The sequence below is a fragment of the Pinus tabuliformis genome, chromosome 8, assembly GCF_031772625.1.
Source record: "Pinus tabuliformis cultivar Carrire ecotype Pingquan chromosome 8, CPIR1, whole genome shotgun sequence".
NCBI lineage: Eukaryota > Viridiplantae > Streptophyta > Pinopsida > Pinales > Pinaceae > Pinus > Pinus tabuliformis.
Genome location: NC_142294.1, coordinates 832448492 through 832471929, shown reverse-complemented (window position 1 = coordinate 832471929; position 23438 = coordinate 832448492). Strand labels below are relative to the sequence as shown.

General features: G+C 37.3%; 1 protein-coding gene across 1 annotated transcript in view; it reads left to right on the top strand.

Moving 5' to 3' along the window:
* LOC149238165 (replication protein A 70 kDa DNA-binding subunit A-like) overlaps positions 1-18524 on the top strand; it is a 38661-nt gene extending 20137 nt beyond the window's left edge. The window contains exons 2-3 of the mRNA XM_089369490.1: positions 17497-18078; positions 18259-18524. Of these exons, the coding sequence (XP_089225616.1) occupies positions 17497-18078; positions 18259-18524 (848 nt within the window). The remainder of the gene's footprint in view (positions 1-17496; positions 18079-18258) is intronic.
* Positions 18525-23438: the final 4914 nt, after the last annotated feature.

Below are 23438 nucleotides of genomic sequence, written 5' to 3'. Positions count from 1 at the left end.
TGCGACAAGGATTGTCTCAATATGAAACTCAACCATTGTCAACCATGCTTATTTTAGTGTTTATATTATTTATCGTAGGGTTTATATACCTTGGCTTTATAATATTAGTCCCTTTGGTTTAATATTATTCAATGAAGGTCAACCATATTTTATAAAATCAATTTTTTCAACCATGGTTAATCATGGTCAACCATTGGCCAACATCTCATTGTGACAAAAATTATTTCAATATGAAAATCAATCATTGTATCAACCCTGGTCCAACGTCACATTATGACAAATATTGTCTCAATATGATAATCATGGTCAGTAATGGTCGATCATGGTCAACCTTGGTCAAGTATGGTCAACCATGTTTTATAAAGTCAAACATGGTCATCCATGGGCAATCATGCTTAATCATAGTCGAACGTCGCATTGTGAAAAAAATTGTCTTGATATGAAGATCAACTATGGTTAAGCATGGTCAACCGTGGTCCAACGTCACATTGTTACAAGGATTTCTCTATATGAAAATCAACCATGGTCATCCATGTTTATTTTAGTGTTTACAATATTTATGTTAGTTTTTATATACCTTGGGTTTACAATATTGGTCCCTTAGATTTAATCATATTCCCTTGTGTTCATAATCCCTTGGGGTTTTAGTAGTAATCCCTTGGGTTTATTATTCCCTTGGGTTTATAATAACAATGTCTTGAGTTTATAATATCAATCATGATCAGCCATGGTCAATCATAGCCAACCACGGTCAATCATGGTCAACCATGCTTATTTAAGTGTTTACAATATTTATCTTAGGGTTTATATACCTTGGGTTTATAATATTGGTCCCTTGGGTTTAATATTATTCACTTGGGTTCATAATCCATTGTGATTTTAGTATTAATCCCTTGGTTTTATTATTCCCTTGGGTTTATAATATCAATCCCTTGGGTTTATAATATCTATCATGGTCAACCATGGTAAATCATAGCCAATTGTGGTCAACCATCATCAACCATAGTCAAATGTTGCATTTCAACAAAGATTGTCTCAATATGAAAATCAACCATGGTCACACTGTGTCAAATATTATCTCATGGTCCAGCGTCACATTGTGACAACAATGGTCAACCTTGGTCTAACGTCACATTCTGACACAAATTGTCTCAATATGAAAATCGACCATCGTGAACCATCATCAATCATAGTCAACCATGGTCAACCATGGTCCAATGTCGCATTTTCAAAAAGATTCTCTCAATATGAAAATTGATCATGGTCTACCATGGTTGAATAGCGCATTGTGACAAAGATTTTCTCAATATGAAAATCAACCATTGTCATCCATGGTCAACCATGGTCCAATGTCGCATTCTGACACATATTGTCTCAATATAAAAATCAACCATCGTGAACCATCGTCAATCATGGTCAACTAGGGTCCAATGTCGCATTGTGAGAAATATTCTCTCAATATGAAAATCGATCATGGCCAACCATGGTTGAATAGTGCATTGTGACAAAGATTGTCTCAATATGAAAATCAACCATCGTCATCCATGGTCAACCATGTTTGTTTTATTTATCTAAGGGTTTATATAACTTGGGTTTACAATATTAATCCCTTTGGTTTATTGGTGCCTTGGGTTTATAATATCAATCCCTTAGGTTCATAATCCCTTGGGTTTTAGTCTTAATCCTTTGGGTTTATAATAAAAATCCCTTGCGTTTACAATATCAATCATGGTCAATCATAGCCAACCATGGCTAATCATGGTCAACCATATTTATTTTAGTGTTTACCCTATTTATCTTAGGGTTTATGTACCTTGGGTTTATAATATTAGTCCCTTGGGTTTAATATTATTCGCTTCGGTTCATAATCCCTTGTGGTTTTAGTATTAATCCCCTGGGTTTGTTATTCTCTTGGGTTCATGGTCAACCATGATCAATTATAGCCAACCATAGTCAACCACCGTCAACCATGTTCAAATGTGACAGTTCGACAAAGATTGTCTCAATATGAAAATCAACCATGGTCAATCTTTGTCCAACGTTCCATTTTGACACAAATTATATTAATATGAAAATCAACCATTGTGAGCCATCATTAATCATGGTCAACCATGGTCAACCAGTGTCTAATGTCGCATTGTGAGAAAGATTCTCTCAATATCAAAATCGATCATGGTCAACCATGCTTGAATAACACATTGTGACAAAGATTGTCTCAATATGAAAATCAACCATCGTCATCTGTGGTCGACCATGTTTCTTTAGCATTTATAATATTCATTTAAGTGTTTATATAGCTTGGGTTTACAATATTATTCCCTTGGGTTTATTAGTGCCTTAGGTTTATAATATCATCTCGTGGGTTTATTCATATAAGGTTTCATATTCCTAGGGTATAATAATATTGATAGGGTTTATAATATTATTTCTAGGGTTTAATATAAATGCCTTGGGTTTATAATCCATTGGGTTTATTATAGAAATTCATTGGGTTTATTAATCCCTTTGGTTTATATCCCTTGGGTTTATAATATTAGTCCCTTGGGTTTAATAATATTCCCTTGGGTTCATAATCTCTTGTAGTTTTAGTTTTAATCCATTGGGTTTATTATTCCCTTTGCTTTATAATATCAATCGTGGTCAATCATGGTCAATCATGGTCAACCATGGTCAATCATATCCAACCATGGTCAACCATCACCACCCATGGTCAAATGTCACATTTTGACAAAGATTTTCTCAATATGAAAATCAACCATGGTGAACCATGGTCAATAACCATAGTCACATTGTGTCAAATATTGTCTCATGGTCCAATGTCACATTATGAAAACCATGGCCAACCTTGGTCCAACGTCGAATTTTGACAAAGATCTTCTCAATATGAAAATCAACCACCATGAACCATCGTCAATCATGTTCAACCATGGTCAACCAGGATCCAATGTCGCATTGTGAGGAATATTCTCTCAATATGAAAATCTATCATGGTCAACCATGGTCCAATAGCTCATTGTGACAAAGATTGTCTGAATATGAAAATCAACCATCGTCATTGGTGGTCAACCACGTTTGTTTTAGGGTTTATAATATTTATCTAAAAATTTATATAACTTGGGTTTACAATATATATCTAAGGGTTTATTTATCTTAAGGTTTATTCTATTATTATTTATTATTAATAATTAACAATGAACAATGAACCATTACTAATTAATAAATATTAAATAATTAACAATATTTATATTTATATAAATATTAATTAATTAACAATATTTAATAATTAATTAATTCACAATATTTATATTAATAAATATAATTAACGATATTAATAACAATATTTAATATATTAATTTAATAGTAATATATTATTCGAATTCAAGCTTCTGTGATCCATTTCATAATGTATAAAATATTTTTCAGAAGAAATCACATTGAAGATTTTGGTCAACGCATTTCAAACCAACAAAAGTGGTTCATCTTTAGGACAAGATGAAGAAATAGATCTAGGAAAAAGGTTAAATAAAAAGACATGTCAACCTAACAACTAGAAGAAAACGACTATGTTTGACTAGGGAGGAGAAGGGAAATGTTTAATATTATCTAAATAAATTATTTTATTTTTATTTATATATATTTAATCTCAACGGTTATATGACTAGGGTTTTATTTAATATTTAATTTAATTATAAAACGGCTATTTATTTTATTATCTAAATAAAATAATTTATTTAGATAATATTAAACATTTCCCTTCTCCTCCCCTAGTCAAACATAGTCGTTTTCTTCTAGTCGTTAGGTTGACCTGTCTTCCGGTTTAACCTTCTTCCTAGATTTGTTTCTTCATCTTGTCCTGCAGCTGAACCACACATGTTGGTTTGAAACGCGTCGACCAAAATCTTCAATGTGATTTCTTCCAAAAATATTTTATACATTATTAATAATATTAATTTAGAAAATTAAATTTATAGTATTAATATTAGTATTCGTTAGTAGTGGTTGATCATATTTGTTTTAGGGTTTATAATATTTATTGAAAAGTATATAGAGTTTAGGTTTCAATATTTATCTAATGATTTATTTATCTTAGGATTTATTTTATTATTATTTCTTAATTAAATTATTTATTATTTATTATTTATTAATTACTTTTAATTTTAATTTTATTATTAATAATTAATAATTAACAATTACTAATTACTAATTACTAGTTACTAGTTACTAATTATTAAATTATTAAAAATTATTAATTTACAATATTTAGGCTGATATGCCTTTCCTATTTAGGCCGATAGGCCTTTCCTATTGAAACAGACTTTCGTCATCCTTTTCAATCTCACGTTAACACCTTGACCGTCTACACTTTTGATCTCCGTCTGACATTTGTGCATAGTTTTTTTAGCGCAACCCGTCTGCTTTCCACTGACATCTGTAACGCATTTTCAGGTTTTTAGTGCCACCCGTCTCGTCATGGTCTTCATCATCCTGTCTCGTCATACTCTTCATCATCCTTCAGACGAAATGGTAGGAATTTCTGTTACGGTCTTCATCCTTCATAGGTATTTCTGTTATGGTCTTCGTCCTTCATGCAAAATGATATCCATTTGTGTTATGGGCGCCAAAAACCGATGGATTCCTTCCTCTCAATGCAGAGATGGTAAATTGCCCTTCTCTCTCAAAATCCAGTCACTTCAGCTGCGGAGATCTTGAAACACGCACAACCTTACCCCTAACACAGAAGCCTAATTCGATGCATTCGAGCAGTGAGCAGGAGCCTTATTCTAGCGGGGAAGAGCCGAGCATATACATACAGTGCGCGTAGGCAGTAGGTATAGGTATGGTTTCTTGAAAGATAAGAGAGCAGTTCTTCTATTAGTTTGTATTTGAGTAGTTTTTCCATTAGAAGAGCCTACTGACAAGGAGACAGTACAGATGGAGTCACGCTCCAACCACTACTCTTCGAAAGGCATGCGAATTCGAATAACTGCCCAAGAAGCTGCTGGTATGGTGCGGGGACTTTTCTGAAGAAGCTGAGTTTGCATTGCATGCCACAATCGCCTCGCTTTAAAGGCAAAGCGTAGAGATCAACGTTTCAAGGAAAAGCGTAGAGATCAGTTGCCATTACCTTTTAACCCTCTCAATTCAGGTAATTCTCGTCTGCTTCAGATATGCATGTTTTTAATGTTTAAAGAACACGTTCTTGCTCAAGGAAAATTGACAGAATTCATTGTATTTAGTTAAGTTGCAGTAACAGCTTTAGTTTCTCCAATTCGGATTAATTTGATAATATTTGGTTCAAATGTTGGTGCGTGAGCATTTCTGTGTTTAGTATTTGGGGAATCATCTGCTGAAAGAAAGCTCTAGGGAAAGGCAATCTGTTCAGCACATTCATAGAAAATTTTCTTGAACGTTGTGGTCTTGATGTACACTGCAATAATCCGTAGGTTCTGTTTGTTCGTAGATTTAGGTTTATTTCTAAGAATGAATATCCAATAGTGCTTTTGAATTTTTCGTTAGGTAAAGAAATTAAGAATTCGCGGATTCTTTTTTTCTGTTCTGGTCAATTTGCTCATGCTACATTGGACATGACTGACGGGTTTTTGTAGAAAGACTCTTATTCAGGGTAAATATATTGGAATTTACCACAGCATAGGAATCTGCGCACGCGTTCGGAGCCTCATTTTTTCGGTATCTGTGTGGGTCTATTTTTCTTTCAGTCATGAATCAAAATTTTCTATTTGAACAAGTCGAACTGTCCGCTACAAAAATTAGTGACAAAATTGGTATAAATTTAGGTTTGCAACCATGGAGTTGTTGTTAATCTCGTTCAGAAAGAAACCTTGCAAAGTGCGTCGACTGAGAAGTTCGGCTCTGTTAGCTTTTCAGATGGTAGAATTTTATAAAGCTTCTTGTTGTCCCGTGTGTTGAAATTGGATCCCCAAAAGCCACTCGAACCGTGTTTCTGCAAAATAACCATCATATTTTGATTGATTGAGCGGTTGTAGAATTAGGTTTATAAAATGAACCCAGATTGTCAAAATATCAATCATAGTACTGAATTGTGAACTCTGACACTTTGTATCCTCGGATTTTGGCAACTTTAGAGGGATTTGTTGCAAAACTTCAGTTCTTCATGGAACTATGACTAACACATCATTTCCGCCCAAATTTTACCGTATCAATCAAAAACTTGTTAGTTCGGGATGATAGTTAGTGCACACCTCCCGTGTGTGCTTGTTGTCACGTTTAACTGCAATGGCATACCTAACAAACATCTTCTCACAAGGTAGAGCCAATATATTTGACTATTATATTTTTGAGTAAGTAGATAAATTCAACTTCTTTTGGCAGAAATTATTCTTCAAATTTAGTAAGAATTCTGTTTCACGTTGGAGCTCTAGATGATTGATGGGAATTTTGATCCCGAAACTCTTCCTTCCAGGGTTTTGGTCTGTTTTAAGATGATCTATATTGTTTTTTGTGAAATCAGAATATTTATATTATGATTAAAAACATGAGCATACATTACCAAATGTTTCTATTGGTCTGTCACTCGGAAACCAGACCAATAGCATAGACCCAATATTTTGAAATTGTTCATATCGTTCATAATTTGAGGATTTGATAGTGCAAAAGCTGCTAGGAGTGCTACATAGAAAACATAATAATATAATGCTCCTCCTCTGCACCGCTGCCCCTCGAAGAACGTAATGCTCTTTGAGAGGGCATCTTTGTAGTCAAAATTGCCATTGCCAGGGAAAGAAGAGTCTAGCACCTCTCTGAATCTACTCGTTGCTTCTATTTTGTTCATTTCTATAGATAGAACAAATAATAATATATCGAATTTATTCATCTTTCTTGGCTGGGTAGACACGGTACTGAGCACTAACCTATAATGACTATGAATTTGTAGAGCCATTTCAGGAAAGTTCATCCGAGGGAGGGACATGAATTTGAATAGGAATGAGCTATGTGCTAAACTAATGGAAAATTGAGGTTAGTGTAAAATGTGAATCCCTTCAATTTGAATAGGAAATAGCTATGTGCTAAACTAATGGAAAATTGAGGTTAGTGTAAAATGTGAATCCCTTCACCCCTCTCGTAACAGGTGAGGCGATAAATCGTGACAGGGTGGTTGTGGCCAAAGACATTCCACGTGCATGTAGCATTTTGGTGCCAACAGAAAAAGATTGCTTTCAATACTTATACCAATGGTAAATCTATATATGTAGAAACTTACAACTTCTTTATCTAATCTGCTGGGATCAACCCACTTACACCCCAATTTGCACTACAAAATATCAATAAAATACCTAATAAATTTAGTGAAATCTTGATGGTTTTTATAAATTTGATCTTCTTCGCCTCCGTTTGTCAGTACATAATACGAATTTACTGCATTTTCATCAGTTTCTTTTACTATTAATGAATTGTCTCACAAAGTGGTTAAACTTTACACTATATTTGAATGTATGAACTTTTCGATAGGGTTTGGAGAGTATCAAATGGTCTTTTACAAATTTAATATAACTTTGCCTAATATTGTCGGTTTGTTAGATAATCTGAATTTTGCAGAAGGTTCATTAAAACTGATGGTTATATTTAAGAACAACTTAATTTTAGAAAAGTTGTAAACACAAATTAAAACTTAATTTTAGAAATTTATCAAAGTTTCTACATTTACAACAAAAATATGGTTCCTAAGGTTTTCTCTGACCTCATTTTACTGGGAAAGCGAAGTTGACCACAAACACCAGTTTGTGATTTCATTGTACATGAAATTTTGATCATATAGACCAGTTGGACAGTTCTTGTTTTGGGTATCTTAAATAACGGGGAATTTGTAGCTCAAACCTCACGGATTTTGGACATATTTGACTCGCTTTGCATTGGATTAGTGTTCATGAATGTTGAACGAAATTATATGCAGGGACCATATATAGCTAGGGAGAGGCCTACGGATTCAGCTTTTGCGTTGGCACCTAAGCTTCGCCACGCCCGAGTGGCCTTCGCCCACTTCATGGACTTTCAATTTCCTAGGAGCTCAGCGCACTGCAGAACTACAGGAACGTATGTATATGTACAGAGAATCATCCTTGCTCGTGCAAAATCATCGTTGTCGATGAATATTCTCAATCCGAATTTGGAAAAAGTTGTCCACCCGTGTTCCCGTGGCTTGTCAATAAAGTGTCTTACTCGTGAAGATAATAAAGATCCTCATACGAGGAGATATCGTTGTCTTAATGTAATTGGTGTTTCATTGATCTGACGGTAATGCAATTATTTAATATTCTTAGTTTGAATATTTGTGATTATTTCACCCTTCAGTTACTGGCGGAACTCGTCTTGGCCTTCATTTCTGTTATGGGGTCCTTCATTTTTATGGGTTGAATACATATGATATACATATCTATAATGCATTTTTTGTACCATTTTTTCAATTTTCATACTATTCTTTTAATTTAAAAAATCTATTGTCTTAATGAAATTGGTGTTTCATTGATCTGAGGGTAATGCAATTGAGAATTTGTAATTATTTAATATTTTTAGTTTGAATATTTGTGATTATTTCACCCTTCAATTACTAGCCAAACTCATCCTCGCCTTCATTTTTGTTATGGGGGTCCTTCATTTTTATGAGCTGAATACATATCTATAAATGCATTTTTTTACCATTTTTCCAATTTTCATACTATTTATGCAATTGAGAATTTGTGATTATTTAATATTCTTAGTTTGAATATTTGTGATTGAGAATTTGTAATTATTTAATATTCTTAGTTTGAATATTTGTGATTATTTCACCCTTCAATTACTAGCCAAACTCATCCTGGCCTTCATTTTTGTTATGGGGGTCCTTCATTTTTATGAGCTGAATACATATCTATAAATGCATTTTTTTATCATTTTTCCAATTTTCATACTATTTATGCAATTGAGAATTTGTGATTATTTAATATTCTTAGTTTGAATATTTGTGATTATTTCACCCTTCAATTACTAGCCAAACTCATCCTGGCCTTCATTTTTGTTATGGGGGTCCTTCATTTTTATGAGCCGAATACATATCTATAAATGCATTTTTTTTATCATTTTTCCAATTTCCATACTATTTTTCTAATTTAAAAAATCTATCGGCCTCTTTTTGCACTTTTTAGGGCAATTGCTAGTTATATTTAGGCCGATAGGCCTTCCTTTGAAAGGGACTTTCGTCGTCCCTTTGTTCCTCATGCAGACACGTGGCATCGGATTCTGAATGGCACAACCGAGAGTTTTTCAGTCTCGTGCTGACAGGTGGCGTCAGAATAGAGCAGGACAGTTCTGCGAGGGAGTGGCGTCAAAATAGAGTGGGACAGTTCTGCGAGGGAGTGGCGTCAAAATAGAGCGGGACAGTTCTGCGAGGGAGTGGCGTCGTGTATTCATGGATATTGATGTTCTGCGAGGGACTGGCGATGTCGTCTTAACTTCCTGCAGTTATCTTCCGCAGCTTATGCGCTCTTAAGTTCCAGTAGTAACTGTTCTGCGGTTCCTTCTTGCATCAAACTACCGGCAGCGTTCAGAAATAAAAATACAAATTATTGTGGTTCTAACGATTTGCACAGCACCGCCAAGCTTCAACTTCACTGCAGATCTTGCTTTCGTCTGTCTCTGTGTTAAGGTATGTGCTGCATGTTTTCTATTTGTTGAACATTTGAAGATGGTAGAGCAGAATTAGGATATATACTTCATGGATATTTATGTTTTGCGAGGGACTGGCGGCGTCGTCTTAACTTCCTGCAGTTATCTTCCGCAGCTTATGCGCTCTTAAGTTCTAGTAGTAACTGTTCTGCGGTTCCTTCTTGCATCAAACTACCGGCAGCGTTCAAAAATAAAAATACAAATTATTGTGGTTCTAACGATTTGCACAGCACCGCCAAGCTTCAACTTCACTGCAGATCTTGCTTTCGTCTGTCTCTGTGTTAAGGTATGTGCTGCATGTTTTGTATTTGTTGAACATTTGAAGATGGTAGAGCAGAATTAGGATATATACATCAATGCAGTAGTTTAATCGGCTGTCAGTTACTATGTAGGCCGAATTCCCTAATAGAGCAGAATTGGGATATATGTGTAGGCTGAATTCCCTTTGATGATAGAGCAGAAATGGGATATATGTATTTCACTGTCTCGGTTGAATTCTCTTCGCTTTTCTGTACTGCTCTGCTTCCATGAATTTACCAGTATGCTATTAAACCTATGTCAACCCTGCATTAGCAACTTATTTTTACCCACTGAGCAAACCACCATGTTAACAATTTAGTTTTACCCAACGTCCAAACCAGTGCCATTACAAGGAATTACTTTGTTTTCCTGATGCATGCGTACAAGATAGGACTGTAGTTTCGCGATGCTCTGTAAAGGCCCCAGTAAAGATGCACTTCTTTTGCTGATGAGTCAAATTATGGCTGCATTGCCCTCATCAGCAAAAGACGTGCATCAGCTCATACAAAGCGTGTTATCACACTGTAAGGTAAATGATATTCATAAAATATACCCAGATGAGAGTGTTCTCAATAAGCCATAATGGGTGTATTAAGCATAGTTGATCAATTCGCCTCAGCAGTCTTTGCTGAGGTTAAGTGTTCAATTTGAACTACTTGTGCGATTATTGTGTTGGCAAGCTTCAACTTCACTGCAGATCTTGCTTTCGTCTGTCTCCGTGTTAAGGTATGTGCTGCATGTTTTGTATTTGTTGAACATTTGAAAATGGTAGAGCAGAATTAGGATATATACATCAATGCAGTAGTTTAATCGGCTGTCAGTTACTATGTAGGCCGAATTCCCTAATAGAGCAGAATTGGGATATATGTGTAGGCTGAATTCCCTTTGATGATAGAGCAGAATTGGGATATATGTATTTCACTGTCTCGGTTGAATTCTCTTCGCTTTTCTGTACTGCTCTGCTTCCATGAATTTACCAGTATGCTATTAAACCTATGTCAACCCTGCATTAACAACTTATTTTTACCCACTGAGCAAACCACCATCGTTAACAATATATTTTTACCCAACGTCCAAACCAGTGCCGTTAGAAGGAATTACTTTGTTGTCCTGATGCATGCCTACAAGGTAGGATTGTAGTTTCGCGATGCTCTGGAAAGGCCCCAGTAAAGATGCACTTCTTTTGCTGATGAGTCAAATTATGGCTGCATTGCCCCCATCAGCAAAATACGTGCATCAGCTCATACAAAGCGTGTTATCACACTGTAAGGTAAATGATATTCATAAAATATACCCAGATGAGAGTGTTCTCAATTCGCCATAATGGGTGTATTAAGCATAGTTGATCAATTCGCCTCAGCAGTCATTGCTGAGGTTAGTAGGGTTATACAGATTTGTGAGTCTGCCCTGTATCTCTTCATATCTTTCCTGGTAATCTGGAATGTGTTTGAGACAATGAAGGAAAGGTTAGTTCCAGTAGTCAGATAGAGGCCTGATTATAGAGGTTTGATTGATCTAGGAAGGAAGCCTTGTATTAATGTTAATACCTTATAGCAAGTTCAATATTAAATCGAGGTATACAGTCTTTGGTGTATGCATATGAATCTATATCAGAGATTTAGTCCCAGGTCGGAGCCGACTTAAGCCAGCGAGCCTGGGACAGCCCTTATCTTATTTAATTATTTAATTAAAAGAAGTTAGGCTCTGGACTATATTCTTTCCAATTTTAAATCAATTAACAGTGTTAACACTCTGTAATTGCATAATACAAATCATGAAACCAGAAATAATATCTATCCTTAATGAAGATTCCATAACCTCCACGTGAATATTAGTTCACGTGGCAAGGAAAGATCCATTATTCTAAGAACAAGAATACCTGGAAACAGAAGAAATTTGTATGCAGGAATTAATAGCCTGTACCAAATTGCACTAATTTAATTAAGAATGGTTTCCAATTATAAATCAAAGGGAAGCCAGGATAGTTCTTTACGAGAGTAACAACATTAAAACAAAATTTCTATTTGTAATGTTAATGATCAGACAATAAAATATGTGTATGGTCGGTGTCTACTAATTGCATTATACAAAGAAAACTACTGAATCAAAAAACTAGCATAAGCAGGTGTTAATATTTACAGATGCAGAAATATGTGAAAACCCTCTAGAGAACCGAAAGTAAATGACTTGGTGGTTGTTGCGTACATTTCCAACCATATAAGTGCAAAATAAATAATGAAAACGATATTGATATAATTCTTGAATCCAGGAACCGAATGAGAACTTTTAAATCCATTCAGTTGAAGAGGGTTTTGACCCCAGCTGCTATATTCATTGTTTAATGGTTGGGTGACAAAATATTAAATAAATTGCCTATAAGTTTATAGCACCGTGATCAAAGAATGTTGATACTTATATAGAAGTCACTGTTTAAATGCCGAACTCTGAGATTAGGAATTTCGTGAAAAATAAATAAGCCAAAATGGTTTAGTCTCTAACCCTCATACTCCCATTACAGACAAAAGAAAGTGTTGTATAACGTGGCTGAATTGGTTGAAATCCCCAATTAATGGTTTGATGGCCAATAGGACCTGTGACAAAAGGGATGGGTTAGCAAGAGAACTTGGAAAACTCACAAAAGAGAGTTGAAAAATTCATTTGCAGCGAACTTGCAAATGTCAGAGGAAATAGGGTTAGTCAATAGTAGATAAAAGGGTAAGATCCATTTTTAGCAATGCATAATAAAGAAAAGGTAATAATTTTACCTATGAAATAGCTGAAGCAAGGCCAAAAAATTTCGTAAACTCTGTGAGGCAAATTATGGAAGGAAGCGTCAGAATCTCTTCCAGAGGAAAAAAAATAATAAGAACTTGTAACCAGTAAGTTAATGGTTTGCTGCAAATGGAAGAGGAAATAGGCTTAGTGAATAGTTGATAAAAGGGTAAGATCCATTTTTAGTAATGCATAATAAAGAAAAGGTAATAATTTTACCTGTGACATAGTCGAAGGAAGGCCAAAAACTTTTGTAAACTTTGTGAGGCAAATTATGGAAGGAAGCACCAGAATCTCTTCAAGAGGAAAAATAATAATAATAACTTGTAACCAGTAAGTTAATTGGGTCAACCTATAGGACTTCTCACCAGTAGCCAAGGCTAATTACTACCATTGCTCGACATAGGCAATAGAGTAGACCCCGCAGAAAAGTACGCTCCTGAGGATACTGGTTGAACTACAATAAGACCCTCGCCATTGGTGAGGAAAGCATATAACCAGTGGTAAACAAAAAATAGACCCCAATATCCTTAACCTGCCTGGATCCTTGCCAAGGGTTTCATTGCGGAACTTCACCTCCAGAAAGCCATGGTTTGAATGGTTGGATGTGGCGCAAGATACTGGAACCCCAGAAGAAGGAATGAATGTTCTTACTATTTCGCTTCATGTATATCTTATATCTCACCTACTCTTTCTTATCATTGTAAGGAAGTTATTTCTTACCATAATTTATACCAATCTCTTGTTTCGCTTCTTGTATCATATTTTGTTATAATTCATTCTTATTAGAAGAGGCACAAGTCGTGATAGGGAGGAAGCTATGCACATGTAATTTGCCAAGGGACTTTCTCGTGCTTAAAAAGTAAATTACCACATATCTCCGCTGGTCTGTCATGAGCGTATTAGCTGTTAATTTGTTAATGTTTAGTTTCATGGCACTTTTAATGAGAATTATAGAGTAGACAATTTTGCATCAAGTACTCTGCTCTTCTTTGAAGAAACAAATATGTAGCTTCACCCAACCAGCTTTATACATACATACACACACCTAGAACAGGTATAATGATGATGGTTCCCTAGCTAGGATCAACTCCACTGCATTACTGGCATGTACATAATTAACGTTTAACTCATCATTGCTACCGAATTATACCTAAATTTATTACTAGGTCAACTCATCCCATGCAAATGCCAATATTATCCCTTGTTGGGTAAGCCATGTGCAACACCATTGGCGTATCACTGCTACCCATGGAGTTCATGATTGGGTTCAAAATAGGTATATGATGCCAGCCTCCCTAAAGTGAATATGGTAAAGTGTGAACATACAGAGTTTACCTCTGAAATTTGGAAGGCAGGGACTGTAACACCTGCTGTGTCAGCCCTATTGTTAAGCACTCACCCCTAAATTCCTCTGTGGTGAACACGTCTCCCACATGAACATCTGCTGGTTTCCAAGGAGAACACAGTCCGTAGTAGGGGCAAGTTCTCATGATCTATCTATTTATTGGGCTGAGGCTCCTCCCTATTTCTCTTCAACATATGTCATTCTACTCTGAATTCTGCATGTGTGGTGAATGAATCCTTCCATTTCTTATATGCTGCATTTTAGACTCATGAAGTATGTGGATGTCTGGTTTTTCAAGTTGTGATACAGAGGAAGTTATGCACATTACATAATGTACTCTTTCTTCTCCTTGTGAGGGATTTTTGTCGCGTCTGTTTATTGTTTTTTATTAGTAGTGATAAAAATTGTCATTGCCCATTGCTAAATCATACAACAGTCTTCTGCTCTTTCTTGTCTCTGCTGTTCCATTGTTCCAATGATGTGCACTTTTTTTTATCATTATAACGAATTTATATCTTACTATTTCGCTTCATGTATATCTTATATATCACCTACTCTTTCTTATCATTGTAAGGAAGTTATTTCTTACCATAATTTATACCAATCTCTTGTTCCACTTCTTGTATCATATTTTGTTATAATTCATTCTTATTAGAAGAGGCACAAGTCGTGATAGGGAGGAAGCTATGCACATGTAATTTGCCAAGGGACTTTCTGGTGCTTAGTAGGGTTATACAGATTTGTGAGTCTGCCCTGTATCTCTTCAGCCACTGATACCAAGTTGCCGCTATTTAATGCCTTTTCTATCTTCATTTTCTAACCTGTATTTAGTGGTTCGCCATAAAATTGTTATCCCCCTCCAAAACCCTCTTGAACTATTTGCTAGAAAAGCTAAATCTCATCCAATTTTGGCGAATGAATCCTTCCATTTCTTATATGCTGCATTTTAGACTCATGAAGTATGCGGATGTCCGTTTTTTCAAGTTGTGATACAGAGGAAGTTATGCACATTACATAATGTACTCTTTCTTCTCCTTGTGAGGGATTTTTGTCGCGTCTGTTTATTGTTTTTTATTAGAAGTGATAAAAATTGTCATTGCCCATTGCTAAATCATAGAACAGTCTTCTGCTCTTTCTTCTCTCTGTTGTTCCATTGTTCCAATGATGTGCACTTTTTTTTATCATTATAACGAATTTATATCTTACTATTTCGCTTCATGTATATCTTATATCTCACCTACTCTTTCTTATCATTGTAAAAAAGTTATTTCTTACCATAATTTATACCAATCTCTTGTTTCGCTTCTCGTATCATATTTTGTTATAATTCATTCTTATTAGAAGAGGCACAAGTCGTGATAGGGAGGAAGCTATGCACATGTAATTTGCCAAGGGACTTTCTGGTGCTTAAAAATTAAATTGCCACATATCTCCGCTGGTCTGTCATGAGCGTATTAGCTGTTAATTTGTTAATGTTTAGTTTCATGGCACTTTTAATGAGAATTATAGAGTAGACAATTTTGCATCAAGTACTCTGCTCTTCTTTGAAGAAACAAATATGTAGCTTCACCCAACCAGCTTTATACATACATACACACACCTAGAACAGGTATAATGATGATGGTTCCCTAGCTAGGATCAACTCCACTGCATTACTGGCATGTACATAATTAACGTTTAACTCATCATTGCTACCGAATTATACCTAAATTTATTACTAGGTCAACTCATCCCATGCAAATGCCAATATTATCCCTTGTTGGGTAAGCCATGTGCAACACCATTGGCGTATCACTGCTACCCATGGAGTTCATGATTGGGTTCAAAATAGGTATATGATGCCAGCCTCCCTAAAGTGAATATGGTAAAGTGTGAACATACAGAGTTTACCTCTGAAATTTGGAAGGCAGGGACTATAACACCTGCTGTGTCAGCCCTATTGTTAAGCACTCACCCCTAAATTCCTCTGTGGTGAACACGTCTCCCACATGAACATCTGCTGGTTTCCAAGGCGAACACAGTCCGTAGTAGGGGCAAGTTCTCATGATCTATCTATTTATTGGGCTGAGGCTCCTCCCTATTTCTCTTCAACATATGTCATTCTACTCTAAATTATGCATGTGTGGTGCGTAAGAAACTGACATACTAAGAAACTGTCATTCAAAGCCCTTCCTTTTAGGTCATGCAATTACATGGGTTGGTAAGGCTAAAATTATATTGAAACTGCCCACATTCTTTCCCCTTTCACATCATACTCCATTTCCCTCTTTTTAACTTTGTAGAAAAAGTTAAAACATACTCCATTTTGTTAACATGGATTACCTTGGGTGGTTAATATGAGAGGTTATTCTCCTCCCCGTGTAGGTTGTGCCCTTATTATTGTTTCACCATCAACAATTAGCCTTCTTAGATTAGATTCCGCATTCATGTCACATCTTCTTTGACTAGAATTCTGTATTGTGGTGAAATTGATGAATTGCAGGTACTCCTATCACGGGAAAAAGAAACCTCTTGTTCTATTATGGAGACAACCTTGACACCAAATGCCATTCCTCTATTGCTGATGGTTGCACCGAGATTCAACCACTACTTCAGATAATCGATGTAGGTTCCGTTACCTCATTGAAAACAACATCCTCGCACTTCCACATTACTCTATCTGATGGAGCACATCAACATAAGACTTTGCTACCATCCGCATATGGCCCACAAGTTGTCTCTGGAGACATCCAAATTGGCTCAATAATTCTGCTCAAAAAAGCAGCTTGCACAGTGCTCCAAAACTCCTCGTAAGGCCCACCATTTGAAATCACCCTCTTTTACTTTTTCCCGCCTAGCCGTTTTTTGCATCAAAAGAAGGAAAACAGAATCTTTATTAATTCATTTCTTACTTGTTTACATAAGGTCCATCCGAGTCGTTGAGCTTGAAGTTGTGAAGCGCTCAGTAGCGTTGATGAAGGACACATCGACGCTGTAGCATGCACAGGTAGGTTCAGCCCAATTTAGCTCTTCGTCAGCTGAAGATACCTTGCCCTCTGTAGTTACTCCACCAACTACGGCAACAACTACAACAATTCCATTCATGACACTCAACCCTTACCGAAAGTATTGGTCTATCCAAGGTAGAGCATCTGCGAAGACATCATTGAAGGCATACAACAATGTGCGAGGCTCAGGAAAAGGTTTCGGATTTGACCTTATCAACCGTGATAAGGAAGAGATCCACCTTTCTGCATTTGCTGAACTGGCCGAATCTCTTTACAATCTAATTCAGGTTGGGCAACTATACATTGTATCAAATGGCACAGTGAGAGAAGCAAATCCAAACTACAACCACCTCAAGAACAAATGGGAGATTTACTTGTCTGCTGCTTCCACTATCAATCCATGTCCTACAGATGATCCAACGTTTCCCTACCAGAGCTTTCACTTCAAGAATATTGCTGAAGTAAAAAATGCAACTCCAAATACAAATGTGGATGTCATTGGTGTTGTTACTTCCACGTCACCTGCATCAACAATTCGACGAAAAGATGGAAGTGAGACATTAAGGAAAACACTCATACTAAAGGACAGGTCGGGTTTTAGCATTGATGTAACATTATGGGGAGACCACTGTGACTATATCGGACAGCATCTTTCTGAATTCTACTCTTTCGACAACCCACCATTTCTTGCAATCAAAGGAGGCCGCGTGTCTGAATTTAATGGCACCACAATAGGGACGATACCAACGAGCACTCTCACAATAAATCCACAGGTTGAAGAAACTCAGCAATTACATGCATGGTTCCGTGAAACCGGCTATAGCTCTTCTTCTCCATCTTTGAGTAGAAACTATGGTGTTGCTTCGAAACGTGCCCTGCGACGAAAGACGTTTCATGAAATTGCTGGCATGCAGCCCTCTGATAAAGCAATCTGGGTTTCAGTTCGAGCAACAATTACTGCTCTTCATATGGATGACTTCTACTTTCTAGCATGTCCACTAGATTTCAATGGAAAACAATGCATGAAGAAGGTTGTGGAGCATTCTAACAATCTTTGGCATTGTACAAAATGTAACGGTGACTTCCCAGAATGTGACTACCGTTACAAACTTAAAATTGAGCTACATGACCACACCGAGAATCTACAGAACGTCACAATTTTCAATGATGCAGGGAACGAGCTCATGGGCATCACGGAAAAAGACCTGTTCCTACTTTCTATCGAACCTATTGATCTACAAGAAATTTGTGGCCGGATTTCAGGGCACCGCTTCCAGCTAACACTTTCCATTAAAACAGATTACTTCAACGGTGTTCAACGCTTGCAACCAATACTGATCAATTCAGAGGAAATTCAATATGCCTCTGCATGCAAGGAAGCGCTCACTGACATTCAAGCGTTGTCTGCTTCAAAACGACCTATTGTTCACTGCCTTTGAACTTTTTCTTAGGGCTTCATCTACCACGCCTGTTTGTACATAAACAAACATTTCCACACAACTAATTGTCTCATCTTTGTAAATTACACACCCATGTTATTATGATGAAACCTGTAGTTTTCAGTGCAAATACTCTCTTCCAGTCATTCCAACATATGTATGTTTGCCATTTACATTTTACGTAATATAAATATCAACATTTGTAAAGAGTCACTACATATGTTTCTCGTTCGTTGTCTACATGCTACACATTGATCCCTTGCTTGCTAAGCTATTCATTTTATCGCTCAAACATGTCAAACAAAAATTTTTTGAAGAAAAGGGAACGAAATATTTTTAATCTTGTTTCTTTCCTCTCAATGATAGATACTGAAATAACATATGATTTCATAGCATTCCTAATTGCATGTTTTCCCTTCTACCTAATCTACCTATCTTCACCGATGTTGAACTAAAAAAAAATTAAATCTATGTTCAAAATATAATGTTCCAATTTCACAATGGATGTGCACCCAATAAAATGAGATACCAAACATGCACTACTTGTTTACGAAAACTAACAACTATTACTTGTACTTGTTTAGATATTCCACCAAACAATCAAAATGCGGCCAAAAACAAGCGGCGGCGTATTCTTTATGCACAACAAAAGGATCGAATAAATGCACGACGTCGACTACTTTATGAACAGTACAACAACCCTACTACTTCCTCTACATCCCTTCCCACCTATACAAACCAACCCAGCACACATTCATCATATCCAATATAACCCTCCCCTTAACGAAGAACACCGTCGCTTTCAAGAAAGGATTGATGGACTTTCTACCTTGCATGTTTGCACAACATGCAAGGAAGCATACCTAGGAATGAAAACAAAGCTCTTCCACAATAGACTCTCTTGTTTTCGTTGTGCATCATCTAAATCTACCAATCGTTTTTCTGAACTAAACAACATGGACCCTGGAGAACAACCCTGTGTCCTTCACCAATTAACCCAAGTTGAAGAAATGCTCATCGCACGTGTCAACCCCATTCTACAAGTCACTCATTCCCGTGGTGGTCAATATAAATATAGTAGCCATACAATTATCTTCCCTCAAGATATCACCAATATTGCCAAATACTTACCCCGGATGCTCTCTGACTTAGACATCCTCATTGTGAAAAGGCAAAATCCATCTGAAAAGGATTACGAATTCTACGTTTGCAAATCACGTGTCCTTGCAGCCCTTGAATACAAAATAAAATATGACCCTTACTACCGTGATGTTCAATTGAATTCATCTGCAATTTCTACACTGCCAGATCTCCCTACAGACATTTCTTCTCTTATCCACAGTGTAACCACCTCCTCTTTTGAACCCCACCAAACCACTACTGATTCCACTTATAATCCTGATGATGTCATGCAATCTCCATTAGAAATCCAACCCTCTTCTTTCGTTCCAGTCCTCCCAAATTCATGTACTGAGCGTGACCACATTTGTAACTATTTGCACTCGACCCATTCAAGTTCAACAAGCTCTATCGATTGGCCTCCAATATCTCCAACCACTATAAATGAATACAACACCATCGGCCTCCTTTCCATGGCATTCCCCACACTCTTCCCTACAGGCATCGCAATGATCATGCAACCAAGACTTACAAAAGTTGAAATGCATGAATATGCTTTGCACTTGCTTCACTACCATGATAACCGCTTTGGCCAACACCCAAGATTCTGCTACTATCTTTATAACATTCTAATGCGCCACCGTAGCCAAGCAACAGCCAGCGTTTTCGTGAAGAAGTACATTGAGAACAACTTGCCAACAACGGTATCATACCTACGCCAGTGTCTTCATGACTCTCCGGATTCAAGATTTCCAGAGCAAATAATGAGGTTTGGGTCAGCTCTACGAGGAACACTGTCTTTCTGGAACAAACGCCGATCTGAGCTGACTGACATGATCACGCAAATAGGAAACCAAACATTCTTCTTCACTCTCAGTGCAGCTGATACTAAATGGCATGACTTGCACACGATCATGCCCACCAGTGTTCCTTCCACTTCAGTCAACCCCTTCCAATGGAAAATCCAAAACATAATTAAAAGCCCACATCTAACATCCCAATATATGCATTGTAGATTTACAATTTTCCTTGAAGAAATCCTTCAAAAAGACCTCCATGCAACCGACTACTGGTGCAGGTATTATTTAATATCCATATCCCTCTACATTAATTTTATACATTGCATATACATGTATTAACTAAATGTACCCTTCATGTTATATTCAGATACGAATGGCAACATAGAGGATCCGCACACATTCATGGCTTCCTCTGGCTACAAAATGCACCAAACATGGACACACTTGATTGGGACAATGCATTAGAAGTTGCTAATGCACAGAAATATTTTGACCACTACGTAACTGCTTGGAATCCACGTCAGGCAGAACACCAAACTATTCCGCTTCACCAGTCAACAATTCATAACCCGTGTCTCCTTGACACAGCAGAAATATTCGCATCCAATCAATTTGAAGACTACACAGAGCTTGTCAATTGCGTTCAACGTCATACAAAGTGTCATGAATCTTCCTGTCTTCGTAAGAAAGACAATGTGATTAGCTGCTGATATGGAGTACCGTGGGAATTGAAGTCCACTTCTTCACTTTTCATTGATGATAAAGGTCATAAAACCTATGTCCCTGCTCGCAATGATGAAAGATTCAATATTCACAACGCCGATCTACTCTCTATTTGGAGAGCAAATGTTGATTGCCAACCAGTCCTTTCTCGCCATGCTGTATTGAAATATATTTCAAAGTATGCAACAAAAGCGGAGACAAGATCCGAGAGCTACCGTCAAATGCTATCGCGACTATCACAAAGTGCCCTTCCAGAAGCACCTACTAGTGGTTTCATCCGGAAACTCCTTACAGAAAACATTGCAGATAGAGACATTTGTGCACAAGAAATATGCCATATGTTACAAAAGCTACCTCTCTCTCTTTGCAGCCGTACATTCCGTTCTTTAAATGTCAACAGGGCTGTTTTCAAACGTGTTTCGCAAGATACTGAAAATCCTGGTTCGACACCAAACTTTATCGTTGCATATATGAACAGACCTGCCTCACTAGAACCACTGCCCCTCCTTGAAGCTGCTCGCTCGTGGTCATATTCTGCCTAGCGGAGAAGAAACCACTGGAAATACATATTCCCCCCATTGATTGTACATGTCTTGCCCCATTACAATTTCATTCCTTCCTCTACTAATCCTTCTTATGCCACCTTCTGATGGAGTGAATTACTCTTGTATTTCCCCTTCCGAACACTCCCTGATGATATCGGTTCAACTGATGCAGAAATTATTGCACACTGGGAACAAAAAAAGGGTGCATATACACCATGGCATGTCCATCGCGAACCCGAAAACCCACAAAGCCCACCTACTGAAGATCAACCTACCCCACACACCCCCCCTGATTCCATGCAGATGAATGAATGGCAAATCCTCTCTCAACTACACCCAGGTTACAATATTGCAATTGATGACCTCGACATGATTGGCTACCGCGACTTCGATGTCAACCACAATTGGTCACAAAATACTGTCCCTCCCCCCTTGCAAGAAACTGCCATCAATTTCATTGAATTCAACCGCTCACCCATTCAAAACCAACATCATTCATTTTCCAACCTTCCCCATGAGCATACATTATCCCCTACCCAAAGCATAGCTTTCACCGCTGTTTTTTCACACTTCAAAACCCCCTCGCCAAAATCCCCACGGAAGATCATCATACAAGGAACAACTGGCATAGGAAAATCCCATTTGATTAAATGCCTTCACCAAGCATTTGTGGAAAACTCGCCATCCAACAAAAACCCTTTATTATTACTTGCACCAACCGGCGTTGCAACTTTCAACATAAATGCCCTCACAATTCACTCTGCCCTTCATATCCCTATCCAGACAATGCATCCTCTCGAAGGCCAGCCGCTCCTACACTTGCAAGAGCAACTCCGTCATGTAGAATACATCCTCAATGACGAAATGAGCTTCATTGGTCCAAAAATACTTTCTCGCATTGACGATCGTCTAAGAGAGGCATTCCCTCTTCATCGGAATACACCATTTGGTAATCGCTCAATTATCCTTGTCAGAGATTTAGGCCAACTACCACCTGTAAAAGACATTCCTTTATATGCTGGGACATCGCGTGGCACTGCACTTTGGCGCAGCTTTGACATATTCATAACACTTTCAACCGTTTTCCATCAACAAGGAGCTAGCTCGTCCCAGGTTGCTTTCTAGCAAATACTTGCAAATCTTAGGAATGGAATATCTACACTTTAAGATTGGCAACATCTAATGTCAAGAACAAGTTCATCTCTTACACATGAAGAGAAATGCACATTCGACGAGTCCATGCACCTATTCGCAACAAACAACGCAGTTGTCTTGCATAATAAGAAAATGCTCAAACAATTGAACATCCCAGTAGCACTTTGCTCTGCGGAACAACAAAGACAGAAAACTCCTACTACAACAGAAGATGAGCACCTACCTGCAAAGGTGCTCTTATGCAGTGAACAAAAATTTATGCTCACCAGCAACTTATGGGTACATGCAGGCCTTGTCAATGGCGCGCTTGGGAAGGTCATCTCAATATTTTATTCAATTGACTCAAATCCCCCAGCATTACCATCCTTTGTGGTTGTTGACTTTCAACAATACAGAGGAACACCGTGGGACATTTCACACCCAACATATGTACCCATTCCTCCCATCACAAGGGGTGCACGCCGTCAGATACCACTTCAAATGGCATGGGCTTTAACGATACACAAGTCACAAGGAATGACATTAGACAAAGCAACAGTGGACATCGGCACCAGAGAACACCAAGGGCTAAC